Below are 22448 nucleotides of genomic sequence, written 5' to 3'. Positions count from 1 at the left end.
TTGTTCCCATACAACTGAGGTTTCACATAACTTTATTATGTGAAATTTCTCTCGCGAATAATTACATGTATATTGGACATCAAAGAACTTCCTTGAATTTGATATTAACTTTATGAAGACTGAAGACAATTAAGCAGGTCCTGTTTTAGTTGAAACCAGAGGTTTATGTGGTCTGTAAAAAGATGTGCAATGAAAAAAACGTTTTGTTTAACTGATATTAACTCAAACTTCATTTTTTTTATTTTTTTTTTTACTTGTTTTAAGCAAGTGAGGGGGTTCCCAACATTGGCATTTCTTTTAAATACCAATATAAATTTCTTATTACCGTAATATTTTGTGAAATGATTTTTACTTTTTTCATTTTACAATTACGTGTACGTTACCTGATGAGCAAGAAGACTTTTACAGAATTATCTTCAAGGTCAGAGGTTTACATACATTTCCTGAGTGGTTGGTAGAATTGCTAGTGTTGTAGTCAAGACCAAACCATCCGAGACCAATGAGTGCAGAGACAAGGCCAAGACTATATAAGATCTTACCCTTGTCTCAGTCTCTGTACTCCTTGTTCTCGGTTGGTGTGGTCTTGAATACAAGGGTCACATGCATTTTGATTACTCTACTTCAATTTTCATAATAGTTTGTTAGAATATGTACCCATTTTCTTGACAGAATCAATTTAACTGAGTTAGATTATTGGGCTGCATCATTGCACATGTTAGCCCTCTGCCTTTATGGGGGTGTTGTAACAGTAATCCAAAATCTCAGTTTTGAGTTTACGAAGTCCCTTTTTAAACACTGTGGATGATTTCTAGTGATGTTGCTTCTATATTTCAGCAGAATGCCCTCCTTGTAAAGTGGAAAGGGGCCAGGGTTCCCCTGCTGCTATTAAAGATTGACCTGATCAAAGGATGTTTAAAAATGTATTACTTTTCCCTTGTTTGCATTTATAAAATTGAATTAGTCATTTATGTTCCGTTTGTAGGCTTTTCCTCTCTGAAACATCATCTTGACTAGGAATTAATGTTCGTTTTGAAATAAAGGAATGTACAGAAAGCGCTTAACCTGTTTACCTTGTCCTTTGTGAGACTAATTTTTGCACCACTAGCAATTAGCTCACATAAAAATGGTTCTATACTGTCACCACATCATTGAACTGGGCAGCATCTTCATGTTAAGCTCCTGCTCCAGTAAAAATCAGTCAGTTTGTTTTTTGTTTGCTTTTTAATCTTTAAATCTTACTTTTTTCTTATCACTCGTCTGCTGGGAGTTGCATTACTCCTTTAGTTGCTTGTTTACTCTTTACACACTTGCAATATTGTACTTACATGGATAACAGAGCAAAATCAAAATGTAAAACATAAAATGTAATAAGCCATATAACATAGGCTTATTACAAGACCCCTTTTACCCATTCTGCTATTAATTCACACTGTTTTCACAAAAAGAGTTTCCTACCTGGAATTAAGGACCCGTCTCGCTTCGCAATGTCATGATAACTGAACATTGCAATCCCATGTACTCTACTTTTGAACATGGTTGTCTGAACAGACATTTGGTTTGTTTAGCCAGCTGGAGTCCGTACTCCTGGATAAGGTAGACTTATCTGATAAATTTTGTTTCTCAATGAAGTTTAAATGGGGTAATACGCCAAACAAGCCTGATACCAGGCATAGAGGGTGACATTTTTCGTAACCATGTTCGAAAACACTCTAATATTTTTAAAACCTATTGCTAAATTAAAAGAAAAATGCAAAAAGCTTTGGTTTTACAGCACTATAAACACAGATGATGTTTCAGGTCAAGGACATAGATATGTTCTTGCTTCGCCCCTCATGGCTGGTATCTTTGGAAACTAGAGTCATATCTTTCCAACAACAATTTGCAAGTGCTTTTGTCTGATTTCAGGTACTTTCTCTGTATAGAACAATTCCTAGTACAGAAATCAGCACTTTTTTAGACCTAATCTGGGGTGATTGTGGCTCAGAAGGTAGTACAGGAATTTGTCTTGTAACAGGTTGGTTGCCTTTTCCTGTGCTCGCTCAATCCATCTCTGGATGTTAGCAACAAATTCACTCACCTTGCCTGCTTCTGGTGGTCAGACCCTGGTGTCACCGTCCTATGACAGCCTTGCTTCTGGCAGTCTGCTCCTGGGCAACTGTGGATACAATGCATCGTCTGACTGTATACTATATAAGAAAAGATAATTTATCATATTATCTTTTGTGGCTGAAAAACATATTAGGTAACAGTGCTGTGCACATGCTTTTTGAGGGATAGGGGTGGAAAGAACAAAAGGGCACACATAGTGCATCCTCATCACTATAGAGGGCAATTTTCAACAATTTGACCCAAAAAAGGGGGGATCTAACCATTGTGGAACATTTTCAACTGATTAAGTACTAGTTTGCTGCAGTAAATATTTTTGATAAATACAAAGTGTCTCCTAGGATTTCATTTTTTTTTTCTTTTTTTTTCTTAATCTTTTCTTTTCTTAAACTAAAAAACTTGGTGTGGCTCAAGAAGGTAGCCTGTCCAGCCAGGTTGACTTATGATGGCGCATATCGGTCCAGGTAGCCGTGCTAGGATTTGCTTCATTGCATGATGATAAAACAAATCAAATATACTAAAAGCAGTGTTTGTGCATATTTACACTGGTAGAGAAAGGTTGAATTTAGTACTGATAATTAAGGAATTATTCTTAATTTATTTCCGTTGTGTATTTTCAGCTGGAAATAACTATTGAAACCTCACAGGAGAGGGTGCTGCCTTACAATACACCAAAAGTTTATCTCCCTTTTAACTCAAAATCTTTCTCTCTCATTAAGCAAATGAATATATAAATAATAAAAATAATTTAATATATAATCTAATATAATAATAAAATATATAAATAAATAATAATTTTGCTGATACTGACCGATCTAAAGCAGGAAAAGCTTATGATAAAGGGAGAACAAACGTGGTTTCAACTGTTTCAGCAAAAAATATACCTACAATTATTGATAGAACTGTCCTTTGATATTTAATTGGTTAATGTCTTAATGACTGCTGTTCAAAAGTGGGTTCATATCATGATTTGCTTACCTAGTATTTTAGCTTTGGTTATCATGGGAAAGGTTTGCATAACACCTTCAATAAAAAAAATAAAAATAAAGAAGAATAAAAAACTTTTGTATCATGAGAATACAAACCAGATTAGAAGAATTTACTGTAGTAGATAAGTAGATTTGATTTAACAAAGGTAATGGAAATGTATGATTTTTAAGTTACTTTTTATTTGGAAAAGCAATCCTATAATACTGATCAAAAGCTGCCACATGTAAGTCAATGCAAATGTTTGCACCAGTATTCTTAATTTTATCTCTAACAATTTATTAGTCTGTTATGATTAACACATTTTTTTTTATCTATGGATACATATATATATCTATATTTTTTACTAGAATAAAAAAAAAAAGAATTAAAAAACAACATTTTCTTTTAGTTTTAAAGATGAGATTGTTGGAGATGCAGAGGACTCCACACATACAACAGGACATTTTTCATAAGATATGTTGAATCAAATGTCTCAGTGAAAGTGGAGCTCTACATTTTGTTAGTCTGCTTCATACATTTTAGTCTATCCTTGTTTCCTCCATGTCCATTACTGTTCAGGTTCTAATGCCTGATTCTGACCATTTATATTTGCCCCTTAGGACCTGTATTCTATTTCTAATACTAGACAATTATGTTTGCAAGAGCCATGTAATGGCATAATAGGAGCCAGAGGTAGTGATCTCAGACATCATACTTAGTACATGCTCTGGAGTCTGTCACAAAGGGATTTTGTAAAGTGTTTTATATTTAGCAAAACATGATGCAATGAACACGCAAGACTGAAAACATGCACTAGCTGTGACCTTAGCTGAATTATATTTTATAAAATGATTTTCAATATAATTCCATACAAATTATTTTTTCCTTTCATCAAATAAGTAGTCAGTTTTCTGGAGTACAGTTATGCTCTTTTAAAGTTCCTTATAATTAGACTATTAGAATAAGATTCAAGGTTAAATAATTAATTGGGAAGGTTATAATAGTGTTTTTCTGTATGTGGGGATCACAGAGAGTTCAGTACTGAGGAATCATTTTTTTGCAAATACACCATCTATCTGTTCAGATGTGAGGTTGTGGCTGTGTGTACTGTGCTTCAATAAAAAGTTCATCCTTAAATAGCAGTTGCTTTTTCATGCACATCAGCTAACATCTCCTAAAGGTACAACATGTAGAATTATCTACAAATATCCTTCTTTTTAAAGTATTTTACTTGTTTTCAGTCATCTTACTAAATCACTATGTCAGCTCCCTAAGGAAAAGCGGAAAATTTTTGGGGTTATAGAACCGGATGAAGGGTCAATGGAGCAAATCAATCTAAATAGATGAAAGGAGGGCACATACGTATGTGTAACCTGATGAGTAGAATCGGACGGATATCTTTAAACTTGATAGGCAGACAGCTCTTGAAGCCATAAGTCAGAGGGTCAGTCAGTAACTGATGTTGTTGTAGTTTAAAGACTGTTTATAATGTAGGACAGAAATATAATATAACATAATATAATATTATATAACATATATCATTTTTTGTGTATCTGTTTGTGTGCTTCACGTGACACACAGAGGTCTATAGAAAGCACATAACTCTTAATAATGATATGTATTCTGTGTGTAGGGGGGTGGGGGTTTGCATGCTTGTATAAAGATAAGAGCACTTAGCTTTTTTGGCAGTGGCATCTGTCTATATAAGGCTGTTCTATTTCTGCTGCTTTTCCTCTGGGAACCCAGTACAATTGTCATCCCCTGGACAATGCAAGCTACGAAACATGGTAGGCTCTCTCTCTTTCCAGTGCTGTTTATGGTAAAAAAAAATATATATATATTTATTTGAACTTGTACAAAATAAATGACTGAGATTCTCACTTTAATTTAAAGAAGTTCAAATATATATATGTATGTTTTTATTGTTTACTACAAACACAGCGCGTTAGTGCCTAAGGACTATAAGGAAAGAGTTTCCCTCTTCTCTGAGTAGAATACATGCACTGGCATTGGAAAACGAGAGGAAAAGGCGGTTTTTCATGTTTTCAATCCTGTCCTTCTCCTTCAGGCACTGTCAAATTAGGATCTCAAAGTATTTAATTGATGACACCCATAATGTTTGTGAAAGGTCAGACTTTTTTGGGGTGCGTTGAACTTTAAATGCAAGAATTTCTATGTAATTATAGTCCCTGATTTATCTGTCGTTGACCAAGATTTGGCCAAGTGTGTTCTGCTCTTGTGCCTATTTGCAGGCCGACTATAAATAGTGCAGAAGGCTACGCATGCTCCTGTTTGATTGGAAATTACAGCGCCTTAAGTCAGTGGAGTATCTGTCATGGGAGGGAATGACATTTCTGAATGGTGAGTTTCTAAATAATATTACAACTAAATCTTCAGTGATAGGAACAAAATAAGCAATGTGTGTGGAGCAGATATGGTATTACTTCATTGAACATGTAGTGAGGACGATCGTTTTTTTAAACAGAAGATGACTGAAAAAACAATTTTTTTTCCAGTTGTTAAAACATAGTGAACTCCAAGAGCTAACATTTGTCATGTTTACTTTGTTCTACTTTCTTTCATCTTTTAAAAGGTTGCGGTGATTTTTATGGGAAGCTGCAAGCTGGGGGATTAAACTACAAAACCTTTCCTCAGAGATTCATTTTTTTACCATCATATTTTTGAAAAAGCAATGGGTTCAAGGAGGACGATGGTATGTTACTCTTTTGGAAATGGAAGGTCTAGCAATGGGAACGATGTTAGAGGGCGAAGTCGGTCCAGTAGCTTCAGCTACCTCTCCAACCTGAGGCCAGAAAACAGGTAAAGATTTTTGGAAAACTCACAATGATGTCTGACTAAACTATTTCTGTTTAGATTGGCTAATGCATCCAAAATTCAGGATTTTCCATTTGTGTGTTTACCTTTGTGTTTGTTGCTATGGTTACATATAGCTTAAATAAGACTGATATTAAGATCAGGATCTCAGTTATGTATTATAATATCATAATTTGCAATAACTTCAGCATTGGAAAATGTTTGATTTTTGAGAATTACTTTATATTTTTTATTGTTAAAAGAGAGCTTTGGAAAAATATTAATTTTGAAAAAAAAAAAAAAAAAAACACTTCCATTACTACTATGCACTTTCATTTCATTTCACTAGTTCCAATGAAAACATTAAGATACATGTTCAGCCCTCTTCTTAGACTAACATTTTTTTTCTATTTAGGCAATGCTTCATGTTTATTTTGAAAGCAAATATAAAAATATACAGACTTTCATTTGTATATTTAATGTATTAGACCCACCTTCTCTATGTCCTCTTAGCAACATTAAATAGATCAGTTATATTTTATGTTTAGCTATTAATGCCATTCAAATGATCTGTCACAGAAAGTAATATAAAGATATATTTCACATATAATGCTTGCTATGAATAATTATTCCTTTCTGTAAGTATATAAGGTAGAGAGATGTCTAAGTATCAATTTCTATCCACCTGTAAGAAAAGCATGGATGTATTTTTTTCCATGAAGAGTTTATACATTGTACCTATGCTTAGGTTATGACTCTTATTTCCTGACACAATCATAAAAACAACTACTACACCTTAGTTACATCTAAATGATGATTTTCTTAAACAGCAGAATCATTTCGGTTATTTACATAAAAAGTGAAACATTTATCCTGGAAGTGCATTAAACATGCAGTGATATGTTTCAAGTAATTATTCGTAATTACCTTTATCATTACGTCCTACAACTTCTAAAATATTTTATATTCAATCCTCAGAAAACAACAATATTAGATTATATTAATAGATTTATATTAATAAATAAGGGCTTTAGAAAAGCATATCCATATAACGAGCGCTATCTATACTTAATATGTAGGGTACCATTTGCAGGACTTACTTCATCAATCTGTGTGTGTTTTTTTATTTTTATTATTAGTTGTTACCTATAGTATTTTAAAACAACTGAAGAGAGAACTTTAAATATCAATTGGTATGTACTGAGTCTTTATTATCAATAATATTTCCTTTTTAAACTGCATTACTGAAAAAATGTTCAATCATATTTGGATTGATTTAGATGTAACTTTGTTTAAGGTAAATCTGGAAGGGGTATTCAATGGGGAAATTTGTTTTACTCTGGGTTGGACTAGTAAAAACTCACCTCAGGCTAACCTCTTGCCTGATGGCAGCTGCTTGAGCAACCCTACAGCAAAAAACAAACACACAGAACAGATCTGCAACCTGCTGTTCCAGAGCTGGAAGTGTCTCTTAAGAATTTCTAGAATACCTCTTAACTATTTTGTCTACAGATGATAAAGAATCAACTTGTGTTACTTTAAATACCATTAAGGGTTTAGTAGATTGGGGAGTTTCAACAACAGAAGGACACTTGAAGTACCAGTCATTTTATTTTAGATCTATTTGTCTTTTATTGTTTTTTATCTGCATTATACTTGCATTATTTTACACAGATATCACAATTCCTTAGCGTAAAAATAAAAATGTCAATTCTCTATTCACAGTAGTTTCATGTTTTTTCCTTTATTCAAATCTGAACAATGAAAAGAAAAATTATGGATTTTAATAGATAACAAATAGATTTTGATAAGAAATCATGTTGTTTTTCAAAATTTTGTAGTTTTATTTCGCTTGATTGACTGAAAGCAAAAATGGCTGTTAGGATTGTAAACTTTTCAAACATCTGCTATATAATCAAACAGATACAAAAAAGAAATCTGCTCTTCAGCTAAATATTTTTGCTTCCTCATTTTCCTCCTTGCAAAGAGAATCTTTATTGTCCTTTATCTGAAATAATCAGCATGTCACATTAGTGACATTTACACGTCTTTTAGGGATATTGCAAAAAATATTATAATCAAACGGTGTCTATGACCTGTTTTGAATTTGATAAAAACAATGTGAATTAATGAGATCCTGATGAGACACTTTGAAGTGTAATTTCAGGTTTGCATTCCTCTGATTTGACATTAATGGGTTTGAACGTTTGTGATTTGGTCTAATTGTCTAGGCATTACTTTTAGCTCTGAAAACAAATATGGAAACATAATTACTGAGCCATTTCCCATTTCTTACACAGGAGCACATTCTGCAGTATAATGGCACAGTTAGCAGAAGAAATGCAGCCGTCCTTTGTGACTACTTTGAAATCCAAGGCTGTGTCTGAAAACTGCAATGTAAAGTTCACCTGTGTGGTTACAGGTAAACAGACTGCACAGATAGGGTTTCAGATGCTTGTGATGTAAAGGAACAGTCATAAGATGTAATACCAGGCTGAGTAATACACATTGAATTCACACGAATAGAAAAATGAATTCATATCTATTCAGAAAGTAATAAAATGTAATGTGTCTTTTGTCTCTTTTTCTCAGGACACCCTGTCCCACAAGTTACCTGGTATAAGGATGACAAACAGCTGGATAGATTCTGTGGGCTGCCAAAATACGAAATATTCCACAATGGACAAAATCATTCCCTGCATATTCATAAGTAATTGCATTCAGAAACTCTATTGAATACCAGACAGCACTTGCTTAGAATACTGCTCAGGTCAAAACTGTGTTTAACATTTACATTTAGGAATTACAATTATGGAGCAACTATACAGGTGTATAAGAACCACAATGACTTTTTAATACAAAATGTGGATAAAAATGACTGAAATTGACTATTTGTTTTAATTTTCTTTTTTTAATAAAAAAAAATAAATTAAACTTAAGGAAACTATTTATTTAAATACAAGTTTTAAGTTAAGGGGCATATAATTGAAAATTACCATCCTCTTTTTTTCTAAATTAAACATAAAGACACAAATCAAAGTCCATACATTACCTTGTGTTGTGCAACTGCAATATATTTATTGTCCATTGCAGTAAGGAGCATCAATATTTTTATTAAATCAGATAATATTCAGAATGCCATATATTGTTTATAAACACACACCCTACTGGCTGTGTGTTAAAACAGCAAAGGAAAGTGTGAATCGAGCTCAAATCATGGTCAAACAGATAACTGTGCACACATATATATATATATATAGTAAAATGACAACAACTTTCATTCAAAATATAACAGTTTATTAACAAAAATTTTCAGCTTCAACTCAAACGTTTTCAGTAAAAAACTTTTGACTAAAAACTAGTGACTAAACCAGCGAAACTCAACTATGTTCTTACTACGTATGTACTGTACACAGTGAAGAAGTAAAAACAGCATATTCTATAAAGATATTCAATCACAGTTTAGCATTAAGGATTTTATGATTGAGAACCAAAGTTTATCTAGAAGAATTTGGAATGTGGTCAAACTGGTTTTTTGATAATTTAGGCCAATTGGAATGTGTGCAAACCAGTTCACAATGCAATTCCAAGAGGTGAATAAAACATTATTTGGAAAATAGTGTTTTATTAAATAATTTGCCTAATTTGAAGTTACCATTAGTTGCTTGATTATTAACCTTTGATTGTCCTATAAGCTAGCCAACAAGAGGATTCCCATTCAATAACTTCATAATTTGGTCATCAAAATGTAATGAGCATATGAAGAGATACATGAACGTTAACGTTATATCATGTTTAATAATCTTTACATTAGTCAAAGAAAGCTTGTTGCAGCTTTACAAACAACAGCTCAAACATGTTAGCATGGTGTACCTTATCTTGTCTTTACCCAACAATAAAAACATAAAATGAACCGAAATAATCAAAGAAAAATATTATCTAACTAGAAACTCTGACATCTGTGCCAGACCTCTACCTCTGTATCTTAAATTGGAAGGCTTGAGTTTTTCTCCAGCGTTTGGCAGCAGGCCACACATCAGGGCGTTTTTACCTACAACCTCTTCTAAGCATCTGAAAGTCCTAAAACTCAGAGAAATGTTGCAGAATCTGGTTTTTTTTTTTAGTAATTTGGTTCTGATGTCAGCTATCAGGTCCACTTTGCCTCTGGTCATTTTACAGCTTCTGCTCCCTGGACATGGGGCCATAATGGTGTCTCTCTGATGAGAACTGGCCAGAGAGCAGTCCCCAAAGAGAAAGGAGGCCAGAGACAGTTGCTTTGTCCTCAAAGCACTGTGGGGGGCAAAGGCACACCTCTGTAGGAATGTCTTTTGATACTGTCTTAAGGGAGGTGTTACAAAGACAGCTGCAGAACACATTCATCTTATTAAACCAATGGGCTGGGTTAATGTACAGTAAAGCTTGGAAGTTGGTGTCCAAAATTATTACCATGGTTTACGGCACAAGACTTGGGACATGGAGGCTGCTGTGATGGGGCTGCAGGATGTAGCAACGTAAACTGGAGAATCAGTAAACTAACTAATCCTGCTTAGTTTTTATAAGCAGTAATAGTTCTTGTAGTTGTGATAGGTATCATATCCCCATCAGCTTGATTAAAATTTAAATCCACTTTTCCGAGTTGTGGAAGGTAACAACTAATCAGATGTGTCCCGTTTGTGTTTGGTGACTGAAGCAGTTTAAAACAAATCAAAGTGAAAGTTTTTCTGATCAGTGAGATCGAATGATAGGGTGATGAATATTGACAGCCATTCATTTTAACAACCCATTTGTTATATTTGTTGCTGTTTCATGTAGAGATGCACTGATCCAATTTCAGGATCTAATATCAACTCCAATATTCAATAATAACTGAATCGAATATTGTTGATTTAATATTGGATATCGAAGCTCCAATACACTGCACCTTACATGGAACCATTATTCATTTATTTTTGTTGCAATTTGTAAATAAATAATATATTGTTCATTTATCCATCCATCCATCCATTATCTGACACGCTTGTCCCGAGTGGGGTCACGAGGGCTGCTGGTGCCTATCTCCAGTAGTCAGTGGGCGAGAGGCGGGGTGCACCCTGAACAGGTCACCAGCCCTTTTTAAAGCTTCTAATACCATCCAATCCAAATTAAATACTCCAAATTCTTTTTCACATTGGCAATGAAATGACACCGCTTAAATGAAAGCTTACAGACGCAAACACAGTTAATTAATGTCTACCATTGTTAATAATAATACAATTTCATGTGATTTTATAAAATCCACAGTTGCACTGTGGACGACGCTGCAATCTACCAAGCTTCTGCCACCAACAGTAAAGGAATTGTGTCCTGCTCCGGGGTCCTTGAGGTTGGCGAAATGAACGAGTTCAAGATCCATCAGCGTTACTTTGCCAAGCTGAAACAGAAGGCTGAAAACAAATGCAGGGAAACACAAGGAAAAGAAAACCTGGAGCCACTGCGAACCATCAGTCCTGACCGAACACAGAGGAAACGCCGCTCAACAATGGAGGCCTTTGTCAGCACGCCCAACTCCATTGAGGATGAAAGCAATGAGGCAGAAGGTCTACAGACTGAATGTAGGTTGCATGAGGGAACCGTAGAAGAGGTCTATAAAACTCAGGCCCCAGACACAAAGGAAACGACGTCTGCTGAGCTCAATGGACAAATAAACAGTGACCCTGAAAACAAGAGTAGGACATACACCTATGATCCTGATCATAAGACATTTTCCTCTCATCAACCAAAATCCCCTTTTGTTATGAAGAAGATTAAAATATCCAACAATACAACACATCCAAAACCAGAAAAGGCTGGAGAAAGGAATACAATCAAAAACCACAATTCTTTTGTATCTCCAGTCTGTGCAAATAATATACAAACCAATGGGAATCCAGAAGAGATCATGGAAGTGGAAAATGTTTCGGATTCATCACTTTCAAATGCTTATTCCAAAAAAATAAAGGGGGAATGTGGACAATTAGCAAAAGAGGAGGCCATGTTTGTTAAAAATCAGTCAAAGGATGAAAACATATTTCATAAAAGGACTGTGTCTTCACAAAGAGACAATCTCACTACATCAGAGTCCTCTGCTGCTACATCTCCTAAGTCTATGTTCGAAAAGGAGGGCAAGAAAATAGCCAATCACAAAAATGAAGGCAGTTACAAAGATACAGAAAAGTGTTTGGAGAGACAGAACCAAGTTCCTCATGTGATGCCTGCACAAAACGAGTCGTGCAATAAATTAAGACTTCTAAGCATAAAGAAAGAGGACATTGATAAAGCAGAGCATGTTAGAGCATTGGATATTGAAGTTAAGTCAAACACATTATTGGATGGATCTGGTTGCAGTAAGCAGCTGGACACATCATGTAACGTAATGGATGTCTCCCCTCAATGTTCATATGGACGGGGTGAAAGTCTGCTGTCTGAGAAAGAGACAAGCCTCTGCCAAAAAAAGGAGTCTGCGTCTCGACCAGCAGTGCCAAGTGAGGTGAGTTAACATTTTCACATGAGATCATATGGGATTTATGCTGCCAGCACAGGCCCCATCACAAGCATCCTGAAGATATTAATAGCTTTTTACAAGCATGCCCGGTTCTGGGTAACAAGCATTAAATGACGCACATGTTAACAGATAGAGCACTTGTGGAATTGATGCAAAACATGGTGTGATGGTTGTTTTTTGTGCTTTTTTTTAAATCCTAGAAATATGGAATTATACTTCAAATGATAGAAATGTTAAAATCCCGACCTTCATATACTGTAACACATTTTAAAATTCTAATGTTTCATGTACTCCTTCATTAATTTTATAAAAAAATTATAAAAAGCTTTACTGACTTTGTAAAAATTTTAAGAATGCAGTTTTAATAATTCATTAAATATATAAGATTTTTTTTAAAATTATGATAATAAAACGCTTTTTTCAAGCATGTAAAAATGAAAAAATGATACTTCTCTTTCACGTCCTGTTAGCTTGCTGGTTGCTGTTGGATAAATGCATCCAAGAACACATGATATCCAAAACAAATGCATCCAAAAACAACTGATAAATGCAAGCCATATGAGTGAAGCACAGAGTTTCTCAGCATTGTTGGTCGTAATTGATCTTTGTTTAATTTGCACCATTCCTTTTATTTTTTATGACACACTGCTTATGCAATCACCTCAGCCTCATCTACGTAAGGATTGTGAGCTGAGACAAAACACTGCATGGCAAGAAAACTGCTTAAAATATTTCACATTCTTTTGTGGCAACCTTATATTTAAAATAGCAACTTTCTTTTTAAATAGGCTTCTGGATGTCTAAACAGGAGTGGAAGAATATTCTCAATAATCTGATTTAAATGCAGAAAAAATATTTAATTATGGATACAAATCTTGTCAATTTTATTACAAATTTTTGATCCCTTCATGATTTACTGACACTAAAAGAAACAAATAAAAGAATAACATAATTATTTTTCTCAGTTCTGTTAATATATATATATATATATATATATATATATATATATATATATATATATATATATATATATATATATTTGTTTATTATTATCCAGAAACCTAATTGAAAAATACAAATGAAAACAAAACAGGTTCATGATGAACGGTTAATTCTCCAGAATATCTTAGTTACAATGCTTCATTGAAAGTTTGATTGCATCAGTGAAGCTAAACTTAGTGCTTTTTAAACTTTCCCTACAAATTGAATATTAACTTCAATCTTATTGTTTCTTCAATATTATAATAAATTCACCGCTCCATTTTTGCTGGATTATAATCAAATTATTTGCCTTACATGTTACTGGTTTGCAATCATCATTCATTGGTTGCTGTGTGGCTGTTTTAACTATTGCATGTGTTTATTCATGTCAAGCAAAGCCGGGGATAAGGGAATAAGTATTTACGGCTTGCATTATATCCCAAGGTTACAGAGGCTGACGGAGTCATGAACGGGAATGATGCACCTGTCGGCCTTAAGCTACCACTCAACCAACACAACATAAACCCAGAGCTGCCACAAAAGACAGATCACATCCTCACCTCTCCTTTGTCCGGCGGTCCTCACCCAAGCCCTGATGGAATAACACAGGATACATCGTCCGATTCCAGGAAACCAAATGGAGGCTGCACAGCCATTTTTACTCACCCTCAGAAGTCAGCACACAGAATCCCTGGTCATGGAGATAGCATCATGGACTGTAATGTTCTGTCTGTCACCCAGCAAAGCCAGATAAATACAGCTATAAAAACATTTGAGGGGACAAAAATACAAGATGAGAAGATAGAGATTGGTGAAATACATAAAGTAGCTGTTCAAGCTGTCAATGGGAAGTCAAGTGTGAAGATACTGGAAATGGAGGCTGAAACCTCTGGCCTTCATGGCCAAAATCAGTCAGAAAAGACCAAAGATGAAGGAAAAAAAGACTCTGAAGCAAAATCTACACAATATCCAATTGTTGAAACTAAGAAGAATCAATCCACATTAAAAGTGGTGGAAAACACTCATTTACACCATAAGGAATTTAAGTCAGGTCCACTTGAGACACAAAAACAAACCCTAGAAAAGACAGAAGCACCTAATGGCAACATAACATTCAGAAAAATCCCCAAACGTGAATCTAAAGTAATATCTGTTGCTGAAATGTTAAGATCTCAAATAAAGGCTCTTGAGTTAGCACAGAGCAATCCAGTCTCTACTATGTCTGCCTTCTCCAACTCAAAACCTGATTCTATGATAAATGCTAAAGGAGTGGGTCAGGAAGCAAGAAATGGAGCAAAAATAAATAAATCAGATAAGAAGACATTCAAGACTAAGACTGAAACTGAGGAAATTATTGGTGGAGCACCCCACTCAAGCCTAAAGGAAACACTCATGAAAGTGTATCAGGAACTAAATGAAAGGGAACAGGAACAAAATCTGACCTCAGATGAAACTTCAAAAACTGCTCGACCTTCACACCAAGATGTTGTGCTCCCTTCTATCTATTTCAGTGTGAATGATACAGCAACAGACATAACCCTGCCATGTCGGAAAGTTGAAGATGTTATGGACACCAGTCGGGAAACTGTGGTTTCATTTACAGATAAATCTAATGTTAATGAAAATCCACATTCTTTACCTTCAGAAAATGGATTTATTAAGGAAATTCAGTCAATTTCAAATCCACCTGTAACCAGTCCTCTGGAATCCAGGTCAAAAGCGAATGCTGAAAATAATCCTCAAGCTGTACAGAGTAATACTATGGAGAACTCTAAAGATGGAACTGTCCAAGGTCCCAAAATGATGTCTCCCGTCCCACAACTAAACCTGAACAATAAATTGGAAGTGGGGATTACAGTTTTGGAGCAACACAAGATGGAGGAGCCTCCAATTAATTCCACACAGAAACTGCAAACGTATCTTCAGTCTGACCGTGAATCTAAAACAAATATACAAGTGAAGGATATTCTTCTTAGAGAGGAGAGCTCGGTCATTAAGGAAGGTTCGCGGCCTGACCCCTTTAACAGTTTAACTCCAGAATCCAGTCCCCTGATTAAGAACACTGACGTTGTTTCAGAAATCCCTTCTGCTACTCCACAAGAACTAGCCTCTGGGGCACGTCGTAAAATCACAGCCTCTAATGCAAAAACAGTGGAAGCTCAAGAGTCAACATCCCCCTCAAATAGCCAAACCCAGAAAAAAGAGATATCTGTACATACCAGCACAATGTCTCCAAGCCTATCTCGACGGTCAGCATTACTCCAGCCTGCTGAAGAGCAAACATCTGTGGTCAAAAGGCATTCTCCACTTTTGACCAGAAGGAAGATTGCCTCTGAAACTCAAACACAAAGCAAGCCACTCACTGAGAAGATCCAACCTGAGGGGACATCTGCAGAGAAGGACAAACATAACCCATTTAAAGGTAAAACTATTTTTTTTAATGCTTCTACAAAACAAGTTGACCTAATGGAAAAGAGGATACTGGCTAAGATTAATCTAGATCGATATTTTCACTGAGACGCAAATGTAAATTTTGCTTTTGGAAAAAACATTTCAATACTCTTTACACTAAGTGATAAAAATGTATCTGACATAATGCTGTTTAACAGGCTTTGAGTAAAACATTTGATCCTGAACAAGCAGCAGTAACCACAGGTGTAGCAGGAACAAATTTGCTCACACCTCAGTAAACACCCCCATTAAGAGTCCTTATTTTTCTACTTTTCTCCATTTATTCACCCTCGATACTAAAATTAATTTGCTTAATTTTGCATGAGCCCACATACAAAATATGTCATGTTTGATCAGTTTTACTTGCATTTTCCTTACTCAAAGGTTAAAAACATTGAATAAACCCTTCTACTCAAATCCCGGTGAGATTTCCTTTTATAGCAGGGGTAGAGAATTATTTACATTTGCAATCTAATCTCATTTTTAATAAAACACAATTTAAAAATCATAGATGCACTGAATTTTGATCAAATCACATTTAACAAAAGATTCTGACTGTCTCACTCACATCCTTTAGGTAGTGCTAATACAGTTAAAGTGATCTTCCTTACAAGAGAGAAGAGAGAGCTGCAGCTAGCACCCGATCAATGCAACTTTTCTACTTTTTAATGCAACTTTGCCACACAAGACTGACAGCAAACTCCCATGACAGTTAAAATCAGAAAAGGGAACTTTCAAGATCAAGAAAACAATAAATAAATAAAAAACTGTAGTGAAACACCTAAATACTGTTGGTTAGTTTAAAGGAAAGCAGGTAAACTAGTTGCTAGTTGTTATTTCTTGTTTTTTTGTTTTTGTTTTTACCATAGTTAGAGTAATTATGCTTTAAGTAAAAAAAAAAAAACATAAACTCAATTTCCTTTTCTCTTAATTTACAATTTTAAAGTAACCAGCTTCCATGCTCTTTCAGCTTCTACATATTTGCTCATGAGATTATGTTGACATAGCCGCAAATGCATTCTTATGCAAAGTTGACTGAAAGATTGTAAAACTTCTGCTTTTTAAACCTTTCTTTTCATATTGGCATAGCAATAAATACACAACAGCATGAAAAAAAAAATCCTTTTTTGTTGTCACAATGGGTAAATGTCTTCTACGTTTATCCCATCCCTTTGGGAGCTGTGAACTGCAAAGCTTAATAGCCCACTGGGAGCATTCTGGGGAAGGGTCTCACTAAGGGGCCCAGAATGATTCAGTTCCAAAACTTAAACACCCTGCTTTCCAACCACGAGGCCCAATCTTTCAATAAATACATATGTTTTAAGCAATATTTGGTTTAAAACTGTTTAAACATAGTATGTGTGGTAGTGTGGAGCTTAGTAATGAAGAAGAGTAATGAAGCATGTAGAAGTTTTGTCAGTGGGCTCCAGTTTACTGCTCAGAAACATGCAAGTATCCCGTCTCTCTCCCGTTTTATACTGATCAGCAGCTTTAAACTAGCCCGAAGTGTATCCATGTAAAAACAAAACCTAAGGGGCTGCTCTGTGTTACATGTCTTTCCAGCTCCTCAGGTTATCCGTAAGATCAGAGGTGAAACCTTTGCTGATGGCTCAGGACACTTGAAACTGTGGTGCCAGTTCTTCAATGTTCTTAGCGACTCCAACATCAAGTGGCACAAAAATGAGGAGGAGATTGCTCAAGTTACGAAAAGGTATGTTTATCACAATATGTTTAATATTATTCTGTTTCAAATGCTTTAGAAAATATAGCTGTTTTTTAAAATTTGTTTTCCAGTGCAGGGGATGAAACCCAAGTCAATCTCGCTATTGTTCAAGCATCATGCAAAGATTCAGGAGTTTACGGATGCACAATAACCAATGAATATGGCTCGGACTCCACAGACTTTCTACTTAGCGCTGATAGTATGTAAACTATAAAACTATTTCTATGTTGGACCTATTATTTCGCTACATATGGTTAATCAGTTTTACCGCTGTTGTTTTGCAGTCTTGGCCGGAATGTCTCTGCGTGAGGACCTTGGTGGTGAGATCAGATTTCAATAATTGGCTTAGATAATTTTTCTTTGATTTTTTTTCTTCTAACTGTTCTCTGCATATTATTGTTTATGCAGTTGGGGAGGAAATTGAAATGACCCCCCTCATATTTAACAAGGGGCTGGCTGATTCTGGTGTCTGGGGCAACAAATTCTTTGGACGTATTATGATCACAGAATCACGCATCGGAGATGGATGTTCCCATAAAGTCTGGAGAGCCAAAGTCATTTACGGTCTAGAGCCTGTTTTTGATTCTGGTAACACATGTATAATTAAAGTACGCAGCCCCGTCATCTATGGAGGCAAGGTGGAAAGCTCTCTCATAGAAAGAAACCTGCACCTCATAAAACAGGTATTTGCAAAGGTCTAATTTTGTGAGTTATTCTTATCTTAGATTTAAAATCGTCACCCAGTATACCAGGAAATTCAACACTAAAGGAAGCCAGGTGTCGTGTCTGCCACCCACGCAGGATTACTGTGATTCTAATCTACTTAACCTTAAATAAATATAATGGTTGAGCAGATATTTAACTGGATGTGATCCAATATTTTTCATACAGGAATGTAGAATTCAGAACTTGGCACGGGAATACTGCAAAATCTTCGCTGCGGAGGCGAGGATCATAGAAAACTTTGGACCCACCCTGGAGTAGGCAACATCAATTTTTGTTTCAAGAACATGGTATCCCCTTATATAGCAGGTGCCTTTAAACTTTCCGACTTACTCTGACCTCATTTACTTTACAGGGTCATTCCATTGTATTTAATGTACAGACCTGCAAACCCCATCCCCTACGCCACAGTGGAAACTGATCTGATCGGAGTTTATAAGAAATACTCTGCTCTGGATAATACAGGGAGAACAGATGTGAGGACTGGTTCTGAGGTTGAACTAAAGTGCTGTGCCTTGCAGCACTGGATATTTCAGTGGACTTCTGGAAATTTCCTAATCACTCGTTTGGAAGGTGAGCTGGCACTCCTTGTCAATTGTGTATTGATGAGTTTTATGTACACCCCTGGCCTAGGCACCTAGGCAAACCTTGCTTATACTTGTTTTGACTTTTTTTTTGTTTTTTTGTTTCCCATGCTATTGGTGGAATATAACCAGAAATCTGTCCCTGAGAATTTATCCTAGATTTTGGTCCATATTAGCATAAAGTTATCAAGCAGTTGCTGCAGGTTTTTTTGGCTGAATTCATTCAACAGAATTGTGTGCATCCTGGGCGTTTAGAAAGGTGAGATGAAGGCCATTTCTGAGTAACATTGCTTTCAAAAAATAGAAACAGTTAAGGGGCCACCACATTTCCTTGGAAGGATCCAGCTATGAACAGTGGCTCCAAGTCATGCTATCGTGAGAAGTACAGATTGTTTTTTTTTAACTTCTCTCTTTACAAAGATGTTCTTTTCCACATGATTATTTCTATCATCTATGCTTTAACAAACTTCAGCTGTCTTTCTGATGGGCATAATGCTAACCAACAAATACTGAGTAGCAGCTTTTTAAAATATACTGCATGTGTTAGATAAACACATTTGCTTTCACTGATGCCAGAATTTGCCAACTTTGAACTGACACTCCTACTATTGTATATTTATCAATCTAAACCTGTTCCTAGGCAGAGGGTGTTATTTTGCACCTCTGACCTCACTGTGCATGTTAGTTAACTGCACTGCGGTTGTTTTTGCATGTCCCATTTGGTTTTGAGAGGCACAAACATTTTATTAATCTGACCCAGAAACAGATCAGAGCTCAAGAAACCTCTCAGCGCAGTTAGATCCTGCCAAATGTCTACTGGGACTGAATATAAGATGAGGCTGAGCCGTTAAGTGGGGGCATGGAGGCCATCCTGACGCCTCCCCACTGGGTGGAACCATCCCTGCTTTCATTTTTTTTATCCTGAAGTTTGACCCTACATGTTGCTGCTAAAACCGAATCATCAAATTAGTAATATTTCTCCAATCTTGTATAATCCAACATTGATGAGACTGAATTCTCGGTTTTTTGCCCCTATCAGACAGGAATCACATGTGGTGTTCTCATATTGGTCAATTAGAAGTGGAATTTTGCATACATTGGTTAAACCAATTGTTCTTTTTTTTCTATTAAAATACAAAGGTGACATTTTTGAGAGCAGATTTCAAAATTGCTAATGGTTTGTTTTTAAACACTCACTGTAGAGAGATAGTAAATGCACAGTTTTTAAATAGAATGTGTTATTTTTCTCTTTTCCTGCTATCATGTTGGGCAGCTGTATTTCCCTCGGCATATCAGTCACATGTGAACATGCATACCAAACAACAGAAAAAAAAAATAAAGCATCTGCTTGTTTTCATTTTGCAGGTGTCGACACCAAGATCACAAATGTCAACGTTTCAGTCAAAACAACAGGGTAAATACATGCGTGTAATGTTTTTGAAAATGATTCTCTGAGAAGCTCGTTTTACAGGTAATTTGCATTTTACACGTGTAATTACTGTAGCACTTCTGTTTTCTGTTTGTTGCTGCAGATACCTGGGTTTATCTATTGATGGGAATCCCAAGGTATTTGATCAGTTTGTTCTGCAGCATAGGTGCAACTACTTCTGTGGCCTGCTTGGGCTAAAGTCTTTGAAGGTCATTGACTCATTAAGCATGCCGGCAAGAGCAAAGGGCTCCAAGAGCCCCTTACTGCAGCGAAAGAAGGTTATCGGTTCTTCCAGCCCACAAACCACAAGGAAAGCTGCCGGTAGCCCCAGGATACCCAGGAAGGCTGAACATGAAGACAAGAAGACTCATTCACAGGAAAAAGATTCTGATGCTTCCAGAGAGGTGAATAAATTGCAGACCTGAATCCCAATGTATTCCACTGGATCTTTTAATAAAACTAGTAGCACCACAGAAGTCCCTGGATGGAGGTAAAAGAAGTGTTATCTAACACCATTCCTTGCCCTATGATTCTAGCTATGGAGCACCTTAGTTACATGCCACATTTATATTTATTCTTTAGTTCTGTAAGAGGCAATGGAGTCCATTTATGAATGTATTATTTTTGTCAGCTGAGCACCAAAGAAAACAGGTTGCAAGCTAAACATAGGTCAGTATACTACATGCCGTAAATATGATTTGTAAACCTACTCAAACTAGAGATGTTCTACTTGTAATATCTTTGCCACTTTACTTTTGTTACCATTCTTATCAGCTTAAGAAGTAAAGAGAAGATCCAGCCTACAAAGCATTAAATCATTCACAACAGAACAGGAGTTATGATTTACATTTTGTTATAAGAATATATGAGATTTAATGGAGCTTCATGGCACGTGATTGGATTATTGGCGTTTATTACGTAACCTGAGATGTTTCCTTGCTGTCCTTCTTTGCACTTTGCGTTTTTAAGAACTACTTTTTTGAATGTGTCTCACTGTATTGTATAATAAAATAAACTCATTTGTTCAGAGATGATTGATCAAATGGGTGAAACATAGCCTGTGTTACATGAACTTCTTCTTGGATTATCTATTCACAATATGCAAACAGTTTACACAGACATTTTTAGGACTACTTCTACTAATTCTGTGGCATTCTTGGGCTGAAGTCTTTGAAGGTCATTGACTCTTTCAACATGCCGGCAAAGCCAAAGGGCTTGAAGCAACAACTTTGACTTTATTTTCTCTTACTAACAATGGGTTACTCACTACTAAAAACTACTTCTATCAACCACCAAGCAGACTTGCCATGTGAGCTGAATAATTCAGTCTTCATGATGCAGAAATTATTTTATTTATAAGATGTTTTTAATTGTCTCATTTTTACAGGGAGACTATAAGTAGAAACTTCTGAAATGTCTTGCTAATTCTCATTAGAGTTGTTGCAAATTTTGACTCTGTTGGAGGCCATTCTGGAGAGGTGTGCAAGTTTTTTTGCACCCTGAGAAACAGAAATGCACCCAAGCATAAATTTATCTGGCCCTAGTTCTCACTTTTGATTAGAAATAGCCTGGCAATAAAACAGATCCAACACCTCTTATCTGAAGAAAACGTCCTTTTTTTTGTCATATATTAGCTGTTGTGGAGAACAAGGCCAGTCAGTTTAGCCACATTATAAAATGGACTTAAAAAAAATTAAAACAAATGATTGCATTTTTAAGTAGTTGGATGATTGCAGATCCAAAACTACTGACACCAGATAATATAAGCATTAATCTGAAGCAAAATGTACTTATTTCAGGACACCCAATGCTGTACGGTAGCTGCAGTTGTATGGCTTTCATGTAATCCCTATGAGTCAGTTAAAAACATCGATAAAAAAAAATTGATCCCAAAGAGTGTGTATCTTCTTTATTTATTTTTTATTTTTTCCTTAGCTGTTGTTGGTGTAGCTGTAGGGAGGAAGGATCTTCTGTGTTGGTCTGTCTGTCATCAGAAGCCTTTAACTGAAGACACTCTGTTGTTGTTTAACACTCTGATGAAAATTATGCTCTATGTTGTCCATAATGTTCTTCGTTAAATCAATAATTCTTCTCTGTGAAATCTTTTAGAAGAGTTCCTAGAAGTCTTTTTTATCAGCTTGTTGAGCT

The 22448-nt window shown here is 35.7% G+C and overlaps 1 protein-coding gene across 1 annotated transcript; it reads left to right on the top strand.

The window, feature by feature from the left end:
* The first annotated feature begins 5143 nt into the window (after positions 1–5143).
* LOC107082753 lies at positions 5144–21383 on the top strand. Its single transcript, XM_015371586.1, has 14 exons — positions 5144–5436; positions 5669–5895; positions 8190–8311; positions 8482–8599; positions 11170–12394; positions 13835–15812; positions 17405–17552; positions 17636–17763; positions 17849–17884; positions 17973–18247; positions 18456–18544; positions 18643–18860; positions 20237–20285; positions 20404–21383. Exons 2-14 carry the CDS (start codon positions 5768–5770, stop codon positions 20723–20725), a joined length of 4836 nt encoding a protein of 1611 aa, XP_015227072.1. The 5' UTR covers positions 5144–5436; positions 5669–5767; the 3' UTR covers positions 20726–21383.
* Positions 21384–22448: the final 1065 nt, after the last annotated feature.

This window comes from Cyprinodon variegatus, unplaced genomic scaffold (genome assembly GCF_000732505.1).
Source record: "Cyprinodon variegatus isolate N-32 unplaced genomic scaffold, C_variegatus-1.0 Scaffold61, whole genome shotgun sequence".
In the NCBI taxonomy this organism is placed as follows: Eukaryota; Metazoa; Chordata; class Actinopteri; order Cyprinodontiformes; family Cyprinodontidae; genus Cyprinodon; species Cyprinodon variegatus.
This window is presented reverse-complemented; position numbering and strand designations above follow the sequence as displayed.

What these genes read in the sequence shown, in the direction of transcription:
- LOC107082753 (XM_015371586.1), top strand. Translation starts at nt 5,768, where the DNA reads ATGGGTTCAAGGAGGACGATGGTATGTTACTCTTTTGGAAATGGAAGG. An exon ending in CTTTCTACTTAGCGCTGATA is followed by an intron (nt 17,764 to 17,848) that starts GTATGTAAACTA and finishes GTTGTTTTGCAG; the next exon opens with TCTTGGCCGGAATGTCTCTG. An exon ending in CCTAATCACTCGTTTGGAAG is followed by an intron (nt 18,861 to 20,236) that starts GTGAGCTGGCAC and finishes TTCATTTTGCAG; the next exon opens with GTGTCGACACCAAGATCACA.